This window comes from Nicotiana tabacum, chromosome 19 (assembly GCF_000715075.1).
Source record: "Nicotiana tabacum cultivar K326 chromosome 19, ASM71507v2, whole genome shotgun sequence".
NCBI classification, from domain to species: domain Eukaryota; kingdom Viridiplantae; phylum Streptophyta; class Magnoliopsida; order Solanales; family Solanaceae; genus Nicotiana; species Nicotiana tabacum.
Window position 1 is genome coordinate 78658728 of NC_134098.1, and position 23100 is coordinate 78681827.

The window sequence follows — 23100 nt, forward strand, 5'->3', positions numbered from 1 at the left end:
ATAGGGGCAAAGCCCTACGCTAACAGAAACAAAAGAATAAAGGGCCGAAGCCCCTTTCTCTGGCCAAAATCAAAAAGAAATAAAGGGAAAAGGTTGTTGCATAAAACCAAACAAGAAGCAAAAAAGGGATTTTGATGGTGTAACGTCCCAGCCGGTCGTTTTGAGAGTAATAGACCCGATCCCCTATATACTACTTCTCCCATATCTATTTTTGCTATTGTGACTTGCCGGGAGTTTTCGTTTTGGTTTTTGGAGTGATTTGGGACACTTAGTCCCTAAAATGAGAGCTTAAGTCTTAGGATTTTGACTGTAGTCAGAACTGTGTGAAGACGACTCCGTAATGGAGTTTTGTCAGTTCCGTTAGCTCCATTAGGTTATTTTGGATTTAGGGGCGTGTACGGATTTTGTTTTGGAGGTCCGTAGCTTATTTAGGCTTGAATTGGCGAAAGTCGAATTTTTTGAGTTTTGGACCGGTAGTGAAAATTTTGATATCGGGGTCGGAATTAGATTCCGGAAGTTGGAGTAGGTTCGTAGTGTCGAATATGACTTGTGTGCGAAATTTGGAGTTAATCGGACGTGGTTTGGTCGGTTCCGACATCGGTTGTAGAATGTTAAAGTTTCAAGTTCTTAAGATTTGAATTGGAGGGTGATTCGCGATGTTTAGCATTGTTTGATATGATTTGAAGGCTCGACTTAGTTTGTATGGTATTTTAGGATTGGTCAGTATGTTTGGTTGGGTCCCAGGGGCCTCGGACTTATTTCGGATGCTCAACGGGTCATTTTTGGACTTAAGGAGTTGGCAGTTTTTGCTGGTGTTCTGGAGCTGGTTTCCTTCATCGCGATCGCGTGAGAAGGCTCGCGATCGCGTAGAGTAATTGGGAGACCAGCTGGGTTATCTCTTCGCGTTCGCCAAGAATGGGACGCGATCGCGTAGGTTCGTCAGGTTATGCATCGCGAACGCATGGGCTAGGCCGCGTTCGCGAAGAAGAAATAAGGCAGTAGTGGAATTGGGTGTTGTTCTTCGCGATCGCGTGAGGTCAGTCGCGATTAGGTAAGTCTGAGGAGCTATTTCATCGCGTTCATGTAGAGTAAAATAATGAGGCAGCGAAGTTGTTCTTCGCGATCGCGATTAAGGAATCACTGGGCAGTGTTAAAGTCTCCAAAAACGGGAGTTTTGCCATTTTTATCAAAAACTTGAGTTGGGAGCTCGGATTTTGGACGAGGTATTGAGGAATTTTCAGAGATATCGATTGGGTAACGATTCTTAACTCCTTTATGGTTATATTCCACTAATCTATGGTTGATTTCATCATTTAATTTCGGATTTTGGGGTTGAAATTGGGAAAAGTTTGGAAGAACTTCTTCAACAAAGATTTCGAGTTTTGAAAGAGGATTTGTGGTCGGATTTGAGTAATTTTTATATGGTTAGACTCGTGAGTGAATGAGTGTTCATATTTTGTAACTTTTACCCGATTCTGAGATGTGGGCCCCACGGGCGATTTTTGAGTTAATTTCGGAATTTTTGTTAAAGTGTTGATTTCATTAACTAGATGAGTCTATTATGGTTGTATTTATGATATGTAATTGCTTTTGGCTAGATTTGGGCCATTCAGAGCCGGATATTCGTGGAAAAGGCATTGTGACCGATTGATTGAGCTTGGTTCGAGGTAAGTGGCTTGCCTAACTTTGTGTGGGGGAAATCCCCTTAAGATTTGGAACTATTGTGATATGTGAGCATCGTGTACGTGAGGTGACGAGTACGTACATGGGCTAGTTGTGGTAAAACCCGATTTTCTTACTGAGCAGCAACATATTTTCCTGTTATTTTGAGTTATACCATTTTAATGAGTACTAATCTATTTTCATTCTTAATTGAGTTATTCCAATATGTGTAGCTATCATGTTTAGTCTAATACAACATGTCTATGTGTCTTAATTATTTATGTGAATTTTGTGCAGCATGCTTAGTGAATTTTCTACTTTTCGTGACTGGTACCTAGTCTAAATCGTGAGAATTTTGTAATTTAGTTGTATTTCTATCGTTCGCACTGCATATTTACTTTGGGACTACGGAACGGTATTCCAGGAGATCGCCTTGTAATGCATATTTACTTTGGGACTACGAAACAGTATTCCGGGAGATCCCTCTAACGGTATTCCGGGAGATCCCCCTTTACTGCATATTTACTTTGGGACTACGGAATGGTATTCCGGGAGATCCCCATGTACTATATATTTACTTTGGGACTATGGAACGGTATTCCGGGAGATCCCCCTGCACATTTGCGTTTGGGACTACGAGACGGTATCTCGGGAGATCCCTTATTGTGTTTCTGTGTACTGAGCTATTACCTTCTATGATTTTATTGTTGTTAAATTTCAGCCTTTATCTTATGGCAGTATTTCACTCTATATTGTTTTATTATACATTTACCAGTAGGGCCCTGCCCTGACCTCGTCTCTACTCTACCGAGGTTAGGCTTGGCACTTACTGGGTACCGATTATGGTGTACTCATGCTACTCTTTGCACATATTTTTCGTGTGCAGATCCAGGTGTACCTTATCAGCCGCACTATCAGTGAGCCGGGACAGTTTTGGAGACTTCAAGGTATATCTACCGCATCCGCAGACCTCGGAGTCCCCTTCTACTCTTTCTTATGTCAATTATCTTCTGTATTTTTTCATGTTAGACTCTGATGTATAGAGACACTAGATCTTTCCTTCTGTAGTTTGTGATTCACGATATTCCAGGTTTTGGGATTGTTGTGTATTTTTTAATAGTTGGTTAAATTTATATTTTTATTTAATTATTTCACAAAATGTTAGGCTTACCTAGTTGTAGAGACTAGGTACCGTCACGACGTCACACGGAGGGAAAATTGAGTCGTGACAGACGGGTCAAGGGTTAAGGCAAAAATAAAAAATACAGAAGGTGAGTTGGGGAAAAAACTTGGTGCCGCAAAAGAAGCCACTTCCAGCCATTATTTGTTCAAATCTTAAGGTACTGTATTCCACAAATTTGAGAATATATTTTAATGGTTAGAGTTAAATAAGGAGATTGGCAAAAGTCAATGAAACAAGGAAAGATATGTATAATTTTTTTTAATCTTTAGCAATCTCTTGAGGAATCTTAAGCACTAATTGTGTCTTATGGGTATTACTTGAGCTTCTTCTTCTGGTAGATTTTAATTTCGATTCTCATGATTGGAAGATTCTACAGAGTAATAGAAATTACACTAGTTCATTCACGCAATTGAGAATTTTCTTCCTAAAGAATCAATAGAAATTTATGAAATTGGATTAATATATTATATGAATAGGTTGGAGTTGATAGATTAGTAATTACTCGTATGTGGGTAAATATAATTCAGCGAATTAAGAGTCAAATATGAAACCTCGAGGGTTGGGTATTCTAAATTAGCTATGAATTAGCCTAAACAAGGAAATTAACATGAGATCGATATTATGTAATTATAAAATGATTGGAGGAATTCGTACGAATTACTCGAGGTGAAGTATTTGGTATTTCGGCACGAGTATTGTGAGTAGTAATCTTACTGCATTTTGTGTTTTCATAACTTGCATGATTTACACATGATATTTAATATGAATATATTACCGATTATTTTGAGTTGCATGTGGGACAAGTATTTTACTCGATATGTTACCGAAATAGTTAGTTGAGATGATTATCGTTGTTTTAACTATTTACGTTGTCACTAGATCTGTTTTACCGTTACTTGAATTTACTGTTATCGAAATGAAATTATATGATTTGATAAGAACCGAAATGCCCTATATTGTTTTAAAATATTTTCTACGAGTATATACGGATTACAGAGACGAGTATAAATGAGAGTAGACATCGAAGGATCCCGTAGCTAACGGCGGGTTCATTAGACCTGGTGCACCTTATAATTATCGATTACCGTTATAGCCCTCGCTAGTGGGAAGGTAGAACTAGCATACTGTTACCGATTTTCCTCGAGTAGGGACTATTGTTATATTTGACTTCTTGCGAAGAAGTCCACAGTTATACCGATTACATGATCCGTTCATTAAAACCTCCCAAACATGAATATTGATATTACACAGTATTTACCCAAGCTTATTACCGAATTGTCAATTGATTTATATTACATGAAAAATATGATGAGACTGATTATTTTTTATTATTTCTGAAAAGGCATTTTTATGATATTTTCTGTTTAATATACTATTATGTTTTCTGACTTGTCCCCAATAAAAATGGTTGTGGTTAAGTGTTATTACTCACTGAGCTAGCGACTCATTCCTCGCTAATTTTTTGTACAGAGACACCAGTTGACGCGGGCGAGTATTTTGTTAATTAGAGCGCACAGATTGATAGTTCTTGGTGAGCCTCACACTTGTTCGCGTGGGCGGAGATTTTATTTATTGTTATGGCCTTTTCTTTGAACTCTTAGAGTCGCTCCATAGTCATTCTTTTAGTGTCTTGAGTATTCTTTTGTTATTATAAACTTATGTTGAGTATCACTCATTCTTATCAAAGTTGGAGATAAAGTAGTATTTCTAGCTGTTAGTGAGTGAACTATTAATGGTAGATATTTGTTTTGGTTAATTGATAAAGTCATTGTCGTTTGAATTGATATTAGGATGTTTGGTTGTTTATTTGAGACATGGAAATTTTTGGGATAGTCCAAATACAGGGGAAACACTGTTCGATTTTCTGTAAAATACTGATGAGGCTTACTTGGGGGCACTTGCTCCTAAGTGCCGGTCATGATCCTAAATTGGGTCGTGACAAAGTTGGTATCAGAGCCCTAGATTATTCTTGTGACTAATGGAGCATACGTCAGTAGTAGAATCTCAATTATGGTTATGTAGCCGGCCATTTCCATAATCGTGATTCTGCGAGGGCGTGATAGGATGTGTCTTGTCTTTCTTTCTTATTCCTCCATACATGTGTGGAGATTAGGGCCAAATAATTGAATCTGTCATTACTTATCCTATTCGTGTATGGCTCGGACCAATTACCCTATAATAGAATTTGGCTAGAGGTACAAACTTCAAAGACGGCAAATTTCGCCAATGGACATGCAGCCATCTCCAAGCAAAGAAATGCTACATAAGTAGAATACAAGACCAGTGAAAGGTTCATTGTGCCATATGAGGTGCTTTCCGGTAAGATGCGTAATAGAGTCCATTTCGAAAATTTATACTAGTCCACCACTACAGTGATAAAGGAGTGCTATCACAAAAAGGTACTTACCTCCATAAAAAAAATTGAGATCTTTATGGATAAAATAGATAAACATGAGAAGAATGAGCAACAAAGTATGGGCTCTAAAGTCCTCATGCACCTTGAAGATATGGGGAACAACAAAATATTCTTAATAAAATTCCTAAAGTTGAAACTACTAAGTTTACTATTTCTGATAATTCAAAGGATCCTTAAAGGTTTTAGTAAAATACTTACCACGTTATGAGCTATAGGATATTTCATGAAGAGGTCTATGGAACATGCAACTTTTAGACTAGAGAACATGGCGAATACATGAAATGCTACAATACTCTTAGAGATGCCAACAAAAGCAACACAACTAATTTGGGAATAATTTCACTAAAGTGCTTATGAATCACTTTCTTCTTGATAGTTTGTGACGTAAACTTGCCTGCTAGATCATTTAAGAAATTGATTTAGACGTTGGGTATACTTACATATAACACCAAACTTTCTCAGCTGGATACGCAAGCAACATCTTAAGTTTAGAGGCTTATTGAAAGGTTGGTTAATTGTTTAAACAAGATAGTAATTGCATATATGAAGACTTAAACCTATTCTGTAGCAGTTACACTTACCAGAAAGATTGAAAATATGGACATGATAGGCGTGCAAGAACTAACATAAGAAGATCGAGATTAGAATATCTTTTAGTATGGATTATAATATGAGTCGAAGATTTAAAAATCAAGAATGTTTTGAGATATTAAGCGATCCTTTTCGGGTTGCCACATTTGTGAAAAACTTATAGTAGTTAGACATGTGTTTAAAACTTTTAAGATTCAAGTTAAGAGAAATAAACCCCAGCTAACCAAGTTGTACTTGATATGGCTGACTCTAACGTACAAATGGATATGGATTAATTATCTTCTTACCATGCTACCCTCGATTACTATGGAAAGACTATTAGGTTTGGTGAACTTTAAAAGCTAGTTTTGTCCAAAAAGGGGATTATAGGTTTTAGAGACGAGCAAATTATAAATTTTGAAGACTTAACGGTTATAGAAAAAAGGTTGTTTGGATCTCATAGATACGGTAAGGGGCACAAGAGAAGAAACACTTAGTTTGAGAAAAAAAAAAGAAGTATCATAATGAGAGATTCTCTAATGTATTCCTAAAGATTTACTAGGACTACCTCCAATATGAGAAATAGACTTCAGTATTGAGCTGACACCTGACACACAAACTATATCATATGGCACCAAAGAGTTGAGAGAGCTAATTGAATAATTGAGACACCTACTGGATACAGATTTTATCACACCGAGTGTTGCACCATGGGGTACATCAATATTGTTTGGAAAAAAGGGGATGAGTCTTTAAGAATGTGGGCCAACTACAGATAATTAAATAAGATAACAATACACAACAAATATCCCTTGTCTTGTATAGATAACTTATTTGATCAGTTACAAGGAGCCATTGATCTTTAGTCTGGTTATCATCAACTTAAAATAATAAAGGAAGATATTTCGATGTTGCCTCTAGTACTCGGTACAAACATTATGAGTTACCTGTGATGTCCTTTAGATTGGCCAATGCTCCAATTGTATTGATGTATATAATGAATATGGTGTTCAAAAGTTGTTTTTGGAAAGAATTTTTTTTAAAATAGTTTTTACTTACTATTTTCTGGTATATTCTCGTACCCGGGAAGAGCACGAGAATTACTTGAAAAATATGTCAAAAATACTGCAGGAAAATCAACCTTTTTTTTTTCCAAATTCTTCAATTAGATGGACTCGATGGTATTCATAGGACACATGGTATCTAAGAATAAAAAATGGTAGATTCTAAGAAGATAGAAATAATTCATAAATGGCCGAGATCCATTTCTCCTACAGAGATTACTTTTGGCTTGACTGGCTACTATATGCATTTGTGTAGGATTTCATTAGAATATCACCACCACTCACCAAGTTAACATAGAAAATCGCTAAATTTCAGTGGATGGAGAAATATACAACGAGAAAGCATGTTTGACAATTACACTAATGTTAGCCTTATTCCAATAGGCTCTAGAGGATTCACGATGTTATGTGATACTTCGAGGGTAGGATTAAGATATTTTCTCATGCAAAATAGTCGCGTGATAGCCTATGCTCTAAGGAAATTGAAGAAGCTCAATTCATATTATGCCATTCATGATTTGGAGATGGTCATAGTGGTATTTCCTTTTAAGATTTAGAGACAATATTTATACGAAGAAACCTATGAGATTTATACTTAGCACAAGAGCCTAAAGTACACTTAAAACCAACAGAGATATAAATATTTAGTAATGCTAATAGAGGGACTACTGAAGATATAATTGTACTATTTTGTATTGTTCGGGGAAGATAAATATTATAGCTTATGCAAAAAAAGAAAACTATGGGTGATTTGGCGCATATAGCTCTTGTAGAGATACTTTTGGATGAAGATATGCATAGACTAGAGGGTACAAGTATTAGATTCAATATGGCAAAAAAAATTCAAAGACATTATTGGCTATTGGCCAAGCCCGATGTAGAGTGTATAAAGGATAGCCAATATTTAATTACCGAGATTAGTTTCTAGCTGGTAAAGGCAAGGATATGACTGTTAATAGTGAGGGTATTCTCCGACTAGGTAATTAATTATGTGTAGCAAACATATATGGGTTGAGACAAGCTATTCGTGATGGAGCTCATAACTCTAGATACACTGTATATCTCAGGTCTATAAGATGCACCATGACAAAAAAAAAATGATTGGTTGGAAAAGAAAGAAAGAAAAAAAGATTTGTTAACTTTGATTCTAACTATTTGACATATCAGTATGTTAAGGCAAGCACTTGCGACTCACAGGCCCACTAAAATAACTCAAGATTCTGAAGTGGAAATACAATAGAACAATACATTATATGACTAAATTACTCAAACAATTAGAGGTATGATTATATATGGGAAAGTTGTAAATTGGCTTACAAAGTAGGCACGTTTCTTCCTAGTTAAAACCTCTTATACTGAGGTAAAATATGCATAGATATACATGAACATAAAATTATCTGACTCAATAGAGCTCTATTGTCCATCCCCTCTAATAGAGGATCACATTCACTTCACAATTTGAAAATCTTTTCAAGAAATGTTGGGTACACGAGTAGATCTTAGTACTAGTTTTATCGCACGGAAATGCAAAGTCCGAATATGCTATACAGATCTTGGAGGATATGTTGAGAGATTGTATTCTTGAGTTTGGAGGTAGTTGGGACGCTTATCTACCTTTAGTTGAATTTGCTTACAACAATAGCTTCCAGCCCAGTATTCAGATGGCATCGTACGAAGCATTATATGGTAAAAGATATTGTTCTCCTATTGGAGGGTTTGAAGCTGGTGAGGTTAACTTATTGGGACCCGACTTAGTACAAGAAGCTATTGACAAGGTCCAATTGATCAGACCGCGATTGCTCACAGTTTAAAGCAGACAAAAATCTTATGCGGATAAGAGAAGAAGAGACTTAATGTTCACAATTGGAGATAGAGTGTTCATACATGTATCTCCTATGAAGGGCATGATGCGATTCGGGAAAAGAGGTAAGTTGAGCCCGAGGTTTATAGGTCAGTATGAAATACTTGACCGAGTGGGAGCTGTGGCATATCATTTGGAACTTTCTCTTTAGTTATCTTATATTCACCCAGTGTTTCATGTCTCCATGCTTGAAAAATAAATTGTATATCAGACTCCTCCCAAGTGCTTGAAGCACCTACTATACCACTCGATGAGAAGTTGTCTTACGAGGAGGAGCCGATGGCTATTGTCGATAGACAATTGAGGAAGTTACAGTCAAAAGAAATTGTGTTCGTTAAAGTCTTATGGAGAAATCATACTGTTGAAGAAGCTACATGGGAAATAGAAGATGCTATGCGAGTCAAGTATCCTTATTTATTTCAGTCTACAGGTACGTACCTGAGCTAAATCCGGAGACCGAATTTCATAAGGTAGGGAGAATGTAATACTCCTCATTATAAAAAAAAGGGCAATTAAGTAATTTATCAAAAAAATACAATATAAGATGAAATAGGGGCAAAGCCCTACGCTAACAGAAACAAAAGAATAAAGGGCCGAAGCCCCTTTCTCTGGCCAAAATAAAAAAGAAAGAAAGGGAAAAGGTTGCTGCGTAAAACTAAACCAGAAGCAAAAAAGGGATTTTGACGGATCAAGGGTTAAGGCAAAAATCAAAAATACAGAAGGTGAGTTGGGGAAAAGGCTTGGTGCCGCAAAAGAAGCCACTTCCAGCCATTATTTGTTCAAATCTTAAAGTACTGTATTTCACAAATTTGAGAATATATTTTAATGGTTATAGTTAAATAAGGAGATTGGCAAAAGTCAGTGAAACAAGGAAAGATATGTATAATTTTTGTTAATCTTTAGCAATATGTTAAGGAATCTTAAGTACTAATTGTGTCTTACGGGTATTACTTGAGCTTCTTCTTCTGGTAGATTTTAATTTCGATTCTCATGATTGGAAGATTCTACAGAGTAATAGAAATTACACTAGTTCATTCACGCAATTGAGAATTTTCTTCCTAAAGAATCAATAGAACTTTATGAAATTGGATTAATAAATTATATGAATAGATTGGAGTTGATAGATTAGTAATTACTCATATGTGGATAAATATAATTCAGCGAGTTAAGAGTCAAATATGAAACCTCGAGGGTTGGGTATTCTAAATTAGCTATGAATTAGCCTGAACAAGGAAATTAACATGAGATCGATATTATGTAATTATAGATTGATTGGAGGAATTCGTACGAATTGCTCGAGGTGAAGCATTTGGTATTTCGGCACGAGTACTGTGAGTAGTAATCTTATTGCATTTTGTATTTTCATAACTTGCATGATTTACATATGATTTTTAATATGAATATGATACCGATTATTTTGAGTTGCATGTGGGACAAGTCTTTTACTCAATATGATACCGAAATAATTATTTAAGATGATTACCGTTGTTTTAAATATTTTCGTTGTCACTAGATCTGTTTTACTATTACTTGAATTTACTGTTATCGAAATGAAATTATATGATTTGATAAGAACCGAAATGCCCTATATTGTTTTAAAATATTTTGTACGAGTATATACGGATTATAAAGACGAGTATAAATGGGAGTAGACATTGAAGGATACCGTAGCTAACGGCGGGTTCGTTAGACCTGGTGCACCTTGTAATTACCGATTACCGTTATAGCCCTCGCTAGTGGGAAGGTAGAATTAGCATACCGTTACCGATTTTCCTCTAGTAGGGACTACCGTTATATTTGACTTCTTGCGAAGAAGTCCACAGTTATACCGATTACATGATCCGGTCATTGAAACCTCCCAAACATGAATATTGATATTACACAATATTTACCGAGCTTATTATCGAATTGTCAATTGATTTATATTACATGAAAAACATGATGAGACTGATTATTGTTTATTATTTCTGAAAAGGCATTTTTATGATATTTTCTGTTTAATATACTAGCATGTTTTCTGACTTGTCCCCAATAAAAACGGTTGTGGTTAAGTGTTATTACTCACTGAGCTAGCGACTCATTCCCCACTAATTTTTTTTACAGAGACAGCAGTTAACGCGGGCGAGAATTTCGTTAATTAGAGCGTACATGTTGATAGTTCTTGGTGAGCCTCACACTTGTTCGCGTGGGCGGAGATTTTATTTATTGTTATGGCCTTTTCTTTGAACTCCTAGAGTCGCTCCATAGTTATTGTTTTAGTGTCTTGAGTATTCTTTTGTTATTATAGACTTATGTTGAGTATCGCTCATTCTTATCAAAGTTGGAGATAAAGTAGTATTTCTAGCTGTTAGTGAGTGGACTATTAATGGTAGATATTTATTTTGGTTAATTGATAAAGTCATTGTCGTTTGAATTGATATTAGGATGTTTGGTTGTTGATTTGAGACAGGGAAATTTTTGGGATAGTCCAAATACAGGGAAAACTCTATCCGATTTTCTGTAAAATACTGATGAGGCTTACTTGGGGGCACTTGCTCCTAAATGACGGTTATGATCCTAAATTGGGTCGTGACACCATGGGTGCAAGTATCATGGTGCCATGATACTTGAATATTTGATTGGGATTTCTCTGGGCTGGATCGCACTGTAGAGGTCGAGGCCATTTAGTATCTTTGATGCGTCCGATAGCTGACACGATGGTGGATGCATCAATGTTGAAGTTATATTCTGATAACTACGGTGCTTCCTTAGGTCCAGTATGTCTGTCGAACCCATTCTTGTTCATCAGCCCTCGAGACCCTTGGCCTCGATCATTTCTCCTTTTGCCTCGTACGAGGTTGCGTCCCGGTTCGTTACCCCTATGATCTCCGTTATACGGCTGGTATTGGTCCCTGTTTGACCTTGGTTCTCGGTCGATGTCCCTTTTAATAACGGACTCAGAACCCAACTGGTCGTCTTCGACTCTAATCTTCGATTGATAATGATTATGTACATCGGCTCAGGTAACAGCCGAGTACTCGATCAAGTTATGCTTCAACTATCGTGAATCCATTGAGCTTCGTTCGTTCAGTCCTTGGGTGAAAGTTTGAACGGCCCAATCGTCCATGACCGGTGGTAGATCCATTCGTTCCATTTGGAAACGAGATACGAACTCTCTTAGCATCTCGTTATCTTTTTGCCTTACCTTAAAAAAGTTCGACTTCCTAGTTTCGACCTTTATGGCTACGGCATGTATTTTTACGAAAGAATCTGCAAGCATAGCAAAAGAATCGATAGAGTTAGGCGGTAAATTATGATACCATATCATTGCTCCCTTTGACATAGTTTCCCCGAACTTCTTTAATAATACGGATTCGATCTCGTCGTCTCCTAGATCGTTCTCTTTAATGGCACATGTGTAAGAGGTGACATGTTCGTTGGGGTCGGTCGTTCCATTATATTTAGGAATTTCGGGCATGCGGAACTTCTTGGGGATCGGTTTTGGAGCTGCGCTCGGGGGGAAGGGCTTTTGTACGAATTTTTTGGAATCCAAGCCCTTCAATATTGGTGGTGCCCCCGGGATCTGATCAGCCCTGGAGTTATAAGTTTCCATTTTTTTTGTCGTTTGCTTCAATCCTCTTTTCTCCTGACTCTATTCGTTTTGTCAGTTCCTCGAGTATCTTAATAATTTCGCGATTAGTCCCCGGTTCTTGTTCATTTGGCCTTACTACAGCTGTTCCCGTTTTGTGGGTGACTTCTCGGGGTGGACCGTGCTCGGGCCTGCTCGGTGCTTTGATTTGGCTCTGCAACTGAGCTATCGCTACTTGTTGAGCTTGCAACATTTCAAAAATTATACGCAGGCTGATCCCGTCTTCTCCAACATTTTGGGTATTTCGAACTGCAGATCGAGTTCCACCATGAATGTTGTTTTCGGGGTCGGAACGTTGGTTCGCCTCAATGTCCACATGTGAATTAACGTCAATTGGATCTACGACCCGAGTTCCAACGGGGTCGACGAGTGGCCTTTCATCCTCGGGCGTCAGGTTGTTATTCTCATCTTGAAGGCTAACTTCGTTGTCAATAGGTAGGGCCATTAATTGAGAGTTCGTCATTTTTAACCTAAAATCAAAGACACTTCTAAGAGCAAGTGTAAAATAGTATATTTTACAGAGATTCGTACCAAATAACCACTATTATCCTTAGCCCCACGGTGGGCGCCAAACTGTTTACCCGAAAAATGGATAGAGTTAAATTTATACGTAGTACTAAGGATACATAGTATAATTTAGTACAAATTGGAAAAATAAGTAAAGATATATCGAACTTTAACTGTAAAAAGAATAAATACAAACCCACATTGAATAAAGAGTGATTGATAAGAGAACAAGATGAATCAATATCAAAGCCCAAAAAGGATAATATTTGCTAGATGTTATGTAAATCTCAGTAATTCTGAATGTGTGAATGAATCAATGCTTTTTTTTTACAGATGATAACCACTCTTAATATAGTGGGGGAATCCTACTTTGGATATAATTAAAAATATATAGTGAGGATCTCATGATAGATTAGTTAATAAGCTTTTTCTTGATTCAAGCCTTGATTTCTGCCGAGATTCTCTCCCAAAATGCAGCTATAATGACTTTTTTGTTCCTTGGCTCGGTCTCGATCTTGGCCGGTCTCTGAGTCTCGAGTTCGATATTGATTCGATCTCAGTATTAATCGGTCTCTAGGTTTCGAGCTCGATATTGGTTCGATCTCGGTATTGATCGGTCTGTGGGTCTCGAACTCGACAACCTAACTTCACATCACAATTCGATATTATAATGACGAACATCGATCTATCATGCTCCAATCTTGATTAATAACACGAAGGACAAACTCGATTTTGACCGTATACACAAACGCTATAATATCAACAATGTCGATTTATACAAATTCTAATACTCCCCTTTTCCTATTTAGCTGTCATAATGTCATGTATACTATAGAGTAAAAAGTAGTTGTTTAAATTAATTAAATTTTTTCAACTTTGTCCTTAGCGTTAATTGTTCTAGAATCAAGAAGGCACGTGAATAGACAAAGATCAAACAATTAATAAGGGACAAATGAGTCAAATTGCATTGCTAACTACGTCGTATAAAAGCTTATCCTACCAACTGAATGAGAATGGAGGGAGTAAATTTCTTGTGCATTCAGCCCAATATCACAAGTAAACAATAAAAAACACAAACAAGTGCAAGAATCTCTTACTAAATTCAACCTGTATCAATAACATATATGGGTACTAATTATTTTCTCTTATATATATAAACACGTTAAATTTATATACTATGCATTATAATTGGTAGTGCTTTAAATCTTTGAATTCGACAGCGAATCAACATGCATTTAAACCATAATAAAAGATGTGGGCAAGTGGGAGGAGCTCATACAGTCACAAACTCAATCATCCATACACTCCAAAAAGTTTAACCCTTTTTTTTGGATAAGCTCCTAACCCTTGTCTATTACCATCTCTCTGTAACTCTTCAAAAATAGTCAAATTTTCCCAATAAATGCAGACATAACTTTTTCTTCTTCTCAGCCTTTCAACACAGTTACTCGTTACTCGCCCCCTCTCTCTCTCTGTATTAAATGACCTCCACAGGCCCAATAAACATAGTAGCAGGCACCGCATTAATTTCCCCTCCTTCTTCCCAATGTAAATTAATGTCGCCTGACCCCATTCCCCCACCCCCCACGACCTCGATCACCGTCCCCCCATAACTACGATCGATCGGACGGTTGTCGTTTTCCCAAAGTTCATTAATTCCTCTCCATGTGATCTGATTTCATCTTCACCGTCTGTTATACCTGTCCGGTGACAGTAAGGCTTCTGGATCACCGCTCCTTAGCCGGCTCGACGAGAATACTCCTCCCGTCGCCGATGTTCTCATAAACATCGGACTCGCGAATGATTTGCTTCTTCTCGAAGAACCTCCGCCAGTACTATATCTCGCGCTTGACTCCGATAACGGGAAGAATCCACCTCTGGTCCGCCGGAAGAACGGCGATTTCATTCCTCTGTAATATCGGAACGAGAATACTCGTGGTTTTGTTAACGAGCTGAACGGTGAAGGTCTTTTGCTCCAGAAGCTTCCTGATCCTATTGCTCTGCGGTACCGCCATGGCGAAGCTGTTGTTGCTTCAAGTATTAGTCTCTCGGATCCTAAATTCCTCTCAAATCCGAAGGAATAGGATCGTTTTAGCAATATATCACGTCCGCTGAATCTAATATCCTCTGATTGGATCATGTTTCTCCTTGGTGACGGTTCTTGTGTGATCTCTGAGAGCGTTGTTGTATCCGATTCTGGCTGAATTTCAGCTAAAGGCTCTAGAATTGTGTTCTCCACCAGCATGTCATCCAAGCTCGGGCGTATCCTTGCAGCCATTAAGGGAGTGAACGGTGACTCTGGACGGAATATTCCGGCACGACACAACGGGCAATTCGCGTGTGATTTGAGCCATATATCAATACAGTCCACGTGAAACGCGTGTGAACATACTGGAAGCGTGCGTACATAGTCATTCTCTTCGAATTCCAGTAAGCACACCGCACAATCGTGAACGCTGCTTTTTCGAGTGTGGACTGAAAGAGGAATTGTTTTGATAACTGAATCGTCCAGTCCATAAGGAGAGAGCACGTGGAAAGCATCAGTAGGATCAAACGGATAAGGAGGCGACTCGATATCGCCGGCAGATGACGCAACGTAACGTCGGCGACGGCGACGCCACAGTCTATAACGGCCATGTAGACGGAGCAGATGGCGCGACAGGAGCCGCGAGTAGGTAATGATGACGAAAGCAGTAGCGATAATAACGACCATGGCAATCAAAGGTGGACTGAAATCAACCGGTTGCTTAGACGGCGGTGGAGTAGTTGATAAGTCTGACGTCGACGCTGACGTTGATGAAGTTGGCAATGTCGACGAACGATAAAGTGGCCGCGTTGAAGGTGATGGAGCTTTCTGAGTATTGTTATGGTGAACCGCCGGCGGCGCCGGTGACAGTGACGGTGACGGAGCAGGAGCTTTATGGTGGAGCATGATGAGCTGCAGGGCAATTAACTGAAATGGAATTGGTGCTTTTATTTTATGTGCTCCTTTATTGAGGGGGTTTGGTTAATGGGGGGAATGTGTGTGTAATATGCAAGTAAATGTTAGTGCGTTTTTTGTGTTGTGGGTTTTGAGAGAAGAGTGTGAGTGATTTGTGGTGCTTTCACGTCACTGTTGCAAACTTACAATTTGTTGACGAAGTTTGTATAGGAAGGACACGTCACCATTACTGAATTTAATGCGCGGGATTGTCCCACTGGAGTGTACTTGACTTTCTCGTTTCTATTGCTGATGTGGTGATATCTTATTGGCTGTTGACGGTCAACGAACTGAATGTATTTGATGGACGAGAAAATATAAGAGTTTTTGAAGTGAGCAGCAGCATCACAATCGCAGATTAAGATTCGAAAAATTAGTACTCCTAAGTTTGTTTGGTAGAAACTTCAAGTCAAATTGATTAGTCTATTAACTTTATTATAGTAATATAGATTAAGAAAAAAAATATTAGCAATGGAGATGTGCGATTTAATTGTGAAGTGGAAATGAAGAAAAATGGGAATAAAACAACAAAATTAAAAAACAAAAAATTAGGATGGAACTCCAAAAAAGCTATGCTTCTTTAGTCTTGAAAAACACAGTCCATTAGACTAATATTTGATTCATAGAAACTGGATACTGGAGTTTACCTAGGATTGGCAAATTAATACAAGATGGAAAACCATGGGAAGCAAACAAACGATGCTCACAAACTGGTTTAACAATTGAAATTTCATCTCTCCCTTTCATGACCTTCTCCTACGGTGTTAAAGTTAAATAATTATGTATTGCCAAACTTTTGATTTGTAAGTTTAATATTGCTATCCAATAAAAGTTTCTACTGGAATATTAATCCTCCATCTTGTATGTAAAAAAGAAAAAGGCTTGTACTTTCAAGTCGCAACGTCTCCTCTTTACGATTTGAATCTTGAAATTCAAGTCCCTTCGACTGGGATGGTCTCCAAGTTGAAAAATAAAAAAAGAAACTATTTTTTAGAAACTTATTTTATGGTCAATAGAGCAACTACCATACGTTTACCTTTTAAAGAGTTTATTAAATACCAAAGGCACAGTTTATAAAATTTCAAAGCCACTCCTTTATACTTTGAAAGGATTCAAATGCCCTAGCAAATCTCATGTTTTAATGTCTCTTGTTAGTAAAAGGATGAAGTAGCTCAATTTCAAATCAAGTCTGAGATTAAAGAACGAAGGTAGGTCGAATGACCAGTTGGCAGTTGCTACAATGTCTCGAGAGCACGATTTGCATCTCTATTTGATTTCTACCATCAACTTTGCATGCCAACAACATAAACATCTCATTACTCATGCTTGGGTGTCAAAATAGTTAAAAGAAAACAGTTAACCATCCATATTATTCACTAAAAAATGGGTTGGATAATGAACTTTTTAAAAACGGGTTAAATATGGATAAGAACCATATTATCCATTTAGAATGCGTCTAACTTTTATATTTGTAAAGCCTCAAATTGGGGTTTTCTCAAATTAGGGAGACTAAGAATTCTCCCAAAAGTGATCATATGCAAGAAGTCATAGATAATATGGTTACCCATATTATCCGCCGGTTAGCCCGATTTTTATCCGTATTAAATATGAGTCGGGTCGGATAATTTATCCGTTTTTTCATTACCCGTTTTGACCCGAACCATATCTGACCCGCCCCGCCCGTTTGCCACTCCTACTCATGCTATCAATCTTTTTTTAACCTCACCTCCAACCCCTCACATTGTAAAGAATTTTTATGCTATCATATCACTTATGCTATCATTAATCTCTAACTCCCATCGTCATAGAGTTCATAATATTCTATTAGTTAGAAGTGTTTTAATTTAATTAACAAGACACCACCACTGTCACTTATCAAGTAGAGACTCACAGCCACAAACAAGGAAAACCACAACAACAATAATAACATACCTAATCTATTTTCACAAATAGATGTTTAACGAGAATAATGTGTATGCTAACCTTACTTATACCTTGTGCAGGTAGAGAGACTGTTTCCGATACCCTAACCTCAGGTAAGCACAAACAAGGAAAACCACATCTAAAAGAATTTGCCATCTAGGTATCCTACAAATGACTATTCCATTTGGTAAAATGTCGTCATGTGAAAACTATATTGTATAGTCATTTCAAAATCTAATAGTAGTCGGCAGAATATATATTTTTTTGCATACCAAGATATAATATACATATTTTAAATTCTAACATTTCAGTTTCACTTTTAAACACGATAATGGTATTGCAATTTGCAAGAATCAGATTCATTAGAAACCTAACGGGTCGACTAATAAAGTCACATAAGACCCGGCCCAAGAATTTTGTATAATTAAATTGGGCCTGAAGCCCTGTGCGACCATCACTAAATACACAAGTCTAAAACCTCACCGTTACCTACTTTTCAGTTGGAATCTAGGGTTTTTGGATCGTTCAATCTCAATTCTCAGAGGAGCAAAAAAAAAAGCAACAATGTTTCCAGGATTGTTCATGCGTAAACCTGACAAAGCAGCTGCTTTGAAGCAGCTGAAGACACACGTGGCCTTGTTTGGTACTTGGGTCGCCGTGATTCGGGTCGCCCCATACATTCTCCACTATTTCTCCGATTCGAAAGAAGAACTCATGCTCGAACTCTAGGTTCTTTATTCTATTTGCTCCTCTTTCTTCTCAGGTAAATATTTCCTTATGATTATACGATTTTCAACTTAATTGGGGTTATTAGTTGAATGTATGCTTAAAAAATTTCTCCTGACAGTGGTAATTTTACTTGGATAATTATTTACTATTATTATCTAATTGTACGCGAGCGAAGCTTAGATAGTTCCAAGAACAGATAAAGGATGTGGTAGGATAAAGCTTAGATTGTCTCATCTTGTTTGGAATAAGAGGCATAGTTAATTAATTTATTGATAGCATCTGCATATGTATTTTTGCTCAGTTTGTTTTTCATTAGTGAAATTGATGTTATGGGCTGAGTTGAGCTATGGTTCTCCTTCAAGTATGTCCCTCTTGCGATTTGACTAAATTAATTTCACTTGGGAACGACAGCCATCAGTTATTCATAAGAATCTTTCAATTTCTTATTCGCGTATCCAAATTAACCTACTATCGATGCGCTTATGGAATTAAGATTAATAAGAATGCATTGCAAATAGATATATGCCTATTTCATCCACGAATTAGTTCTCGGACACCTGGGTTCGTGAACTTGCATAGTTTATTCCAAATCAACACTAGATTATCTTTTCCATGTTCAAGATAGGTTTTGTAGATAGTATTCAATAGTTAGTTGCCTATTGAATAACTAAGAACAGAAATAAACAAATAACCCTTGGTTAGCGAAAATCAATTCATTCAAACATAATTGGATCATAACATTCATGCTCAGGTTCCATAACTCTAGATAAAGGAAATCAGTCAGAGGTGCCTACTTCCCCAACAATGCTCCCAAAATTTTCTCTACCGTGTTAGGGGAATATTACAACTATTTAATGTAGGAGGGGAAAGAGTCCTAGACTAACAAGGATTCCCAAAATTGTTGCTACCATGTGACTAATTGGCGCTGCTTGAGTGCTAGGCTCAGCTAGTGGCGCTCTCCGATATTCCAATCATTGGCTGTTATCTTCACTTTAAATGCCTGGTTATGTGCCCTTTTGCTCATACCATGTACCTAAACAAACATCATCACATAAGTGCTATAACCATCCTAATTTATGCTGAGAATTAATAAATTCACTCACCAAAAATATGGGAATAATATATATTGACTCGCTATTCACTCGGTTTTTGGGTCATAATCATTATGTAGGAGAGATGCTTGAGTGGTTAAGGCATAGCAATGGAATTGTAATGTAGGCTTTTGTTTACCAAATCTTTACCGTATTAAAAACAAATGTAGTCTTATGTTTACTTAGGGTCCGAATCCCTCTCTTTCCACACTTTCACCTAATTCACAAATGCTTTTATATGTATAACTCATTACTAAGCTATGCAACCTGTATCAGTCAGAGTTACAGTCTGTTACATAGTTGTTATTTGGTGCGGGAATTCATTTTTTTTTTTGGCACTGTAATTGACCAACTGAACCCAGTTGGTTTGGTCTTTTTTTGTTTTGGTTAGCAGCTGAAGAATGGATTGATTGTTAAGAATGAATATTCATACAAGTGTCCTTTCGCAACCAGGCAAGGGGACATCTATTAAAATATTCAATTTGGGATGAGTTGGTTTACACAATTCATATGGTATTAGAGTGAGCCAAAGTTTTAACTTTGAGCCTTGCGGCCACTCACCCTCAGATAAGATTTTAATGGGCTAGAAAAGATGATCCAGTCTTCAAGGAAAATTGTCCTATTCTTTAATAGTTTAATCCTTTAGATGAAATGATTTCACACAAAACACTCTTAAACTTGATCCTATGTAGTATTACAGAACTTGAAGTATAAGCTAAAGGTTCATGTTATGCTGGACCGCAATTTAGCATTAATCCCTGTGCACTGTTGTTGGATTGTATGTACTAGCTAAAGGTTCATGTTGGAAAGTCTCTGTAGTCGTTATCGGAACTAGTCTTCCTTCGAAGCTCAATGTTCTGTTGATACTTGATACAATTACATTATGCACATTCTTTGGCGCCCTTGACAGTTGACACTAAGCTGTTTCTTTGTTGATTAATCGAACTTAGATTCTGTGTGCTTAAATCAAGTGCTGTTATTGTTTAAACTCACCAATTCATTCTTTTTGCCTTTTCCTCTGCAGCTTCTCTCGAGGAATGAATGTTCATCAGGAGGAGCAAATATTTTGTATGCACCTATAAACGTCTCCCCTCTGCGGTTACCCTATTTCTTTCTCGTCCTTTCATTACCATATGCCCCTATTCTGAATTTGTTGACATGTAATTGGATAACGGTAACTTAGTTGTTTGAGATAAAAGCTTGTAGGGAACCGGTTTCCCCTTGTCACTTTTTGTGATACATTTATCATTTTTTTGGGTTTACTGTTTGTTTCTTGAGTCTAATGTGCTTGATCGTTCAAATGCATATCATTCAGAGTAACTTCGCTTATATGGTCCTAAATGTTTGAATGTGCTGCACTCGTTTTCATAGGAGAGAGAGCACACAATTTTTTTGTATGGAGAGGAATGAAATGGGAAAAATAGATCCCTCTTTTAATGACAGGCGATGTGTATGGAAATTTCATGTAACACTAATTAGTCAGAAGATGCTAATTAGCCATGTGGAAAATTTGATTAAGATCTTTAAATACATGATGACATTCGTGCTTGGCACCAAAAGGGTGTTTTGGTAATTTTAGTTAAAATGGAGCAATATGATTGCTTAAAATGGAACTTTACTGTAGTTTCAACGTAAACTTTTGAGTGTTTTGACTAAATTGCCCTTGGGCTTATGTCATCAAACATCACCACACATTTCTACGCTCCAATCCCTCACGTGGGCCTCATGTCCCACCCAACTTTCCCCCTAATAGTTTAGTGATGCACCTAGAGGTTCCATTTATCTTTCCTATTTCTTCGTTTGATTTATATTATTTTAGTGTTAATTGATCGGGGTAACTAGTATGTGATATTTAGTATTATTTATTCAAAAAAAATAATACTTCATAAATTTTAATATCTAAATGTGAATTTTTTACTTTAATTATCTCAAAAGTATACTTCTTTGTTGATTCTTTCTTGGCAACTAAAATATTATTTTCTTTCACAATAATTTACAGAAAAAGATTTATAGTTTAATTAAAGCTAATGTAACTTGTGAAATTGTAGTTATTTTTGTTTAAATAAGTCTTTCTCATTAAAATAATCCCTATTAAATTTATTGGCATCAATTCTATTGAGTTATCTCTTACATTGCATATATATTGTCTGTCAACATCGTAATTTTTACTTTATTATTGAAATCTTACATGATCAAGCAATTAAAAAAATGAACATTATTTATTAGTCCATCTAGAAGACATATAAAACGAGCATTTTAAATTTATAATAAAGCATAATATTTATTAATAATGACGTCATAAGGAAGAATAAAGAATAAAATATACAATAAATCGCAAATTACTATTCCCTCCGTTTCAATTTATGTGAACCTGTTTGACTGGGCACGGAGTTTAAGAAAAAATGAAGACTTTTAAAATTTGTGGTCCTAAACAAATCAACAAGGGATCGGGAGTATTTGTGTGATTATAAAAGTTTCTCATTAAGGGTAGAATTGTAAGTTTAAGCTAAATTGTTTTCAAATTTATAAAGGGGTCATTCTTTTTGGAACGGACCAAAAAGAAAATAGGTTCACATAAACTTCAACGGAGGGAGTACAATATACTATGCAGTAAGAAAAATGAAAGCAAGAAAGTATGCAATAAGAAGGGAAAAAGGGGAAGGAGTACAAGCAATTGCACTAACATCAAGAAGACTCTATAGATAAAACAATAAAAAGGGTTAAAAAATTCACAGTAAGAAAATGCATGCAGTAGGCAGAAAAAAAAGGTAAAAGGAGCACCGGGGCTAGAATTAGGAGCAAAAAGTACGCTCTGAGAGACAAATCTGAGGAGGAAAAGAGTTTTTTTAAAATATATTTAAATAGAAAAAAATAAGATTTGAAATATCATATGGTAATTATACTATATTATTACCATTAATTCTTTATCGCCTTTGATAACTGCAAAGTGTAGTTACCTCATTTTAATTATGCATAATTTTATGTGGACTAAATAATTAAATATACAGACAAATATATTAAATTGTGTAATTACATTAAACTACACTCAAATTCAATTACATAAAAACTTTCGGAACAAGCACTGAGAGTTTAAATATTTGAGCTTCAAACGTGCTAACTGCTACTAGTATCTTGATAAAGCAGAATCTGGATCGGATTTAATATTAAAAAGTTATCAGGCTAAACGTATATAAAGCCAAAGAGGGAATAGATACTCCACTAACAAAGAAAATAATATGAACCCAAGTGTAAACTATTTCGATCAAATTGACGACCTCATCATACTTATATTCTCAAAGCCAAGTGTCTTTTTAGTTTTGCACCCTTTGTTCTACTGCTTTAAATATTTTGAACCAACCTCGTGAGATGGACTTGTGTCATGTTAAAAATTGAAGGGTTCAAGTTCGTCTCCTTTGCGTTTGCCTTTGTTTAAATTTACAAATACTATTCTTGATTCGCATTTGTGTTTTCCACTAATCTTGTGTG

The 23100-nt window shown here is 36.7% G+C and overlaps 1 protein-coding gene across 1 annotated transcript; it reads right to left on the reverse strand.

Annotated features, from left to right (window-relative positions):
- Positions 1–13829: 13829 nt before the first annotated feature.
- On the reverse strand, positions 13830–16227 carry LOC107779594 (RING-H2 finger protein ATL65-like). Its single transcript, XM_016600046.2, has one exon. It carries the CDS (start codon positions 15821–15823, stop codon positions 14576–14578), a length of 1248 nt encoding a protein of 415 aa, XP_016455532.1. The 5' UTR covers positions 15824–16227; the 3' UTR covers positions 13830–14575.
- Between the last annotated feature and the right edge of the window lie 6873 nt (positions 16228–23100).

Bases quoted from the DNA above. Each gene is read 5' to 3' on its own strand.
- LOC107779594 (XM_016600046.2), bottom strand. From the start codon at position 15,823: ATGCTCCACCATAAAGCTCCTGCTCCGTCACCGTCACTGTCACCGGCG.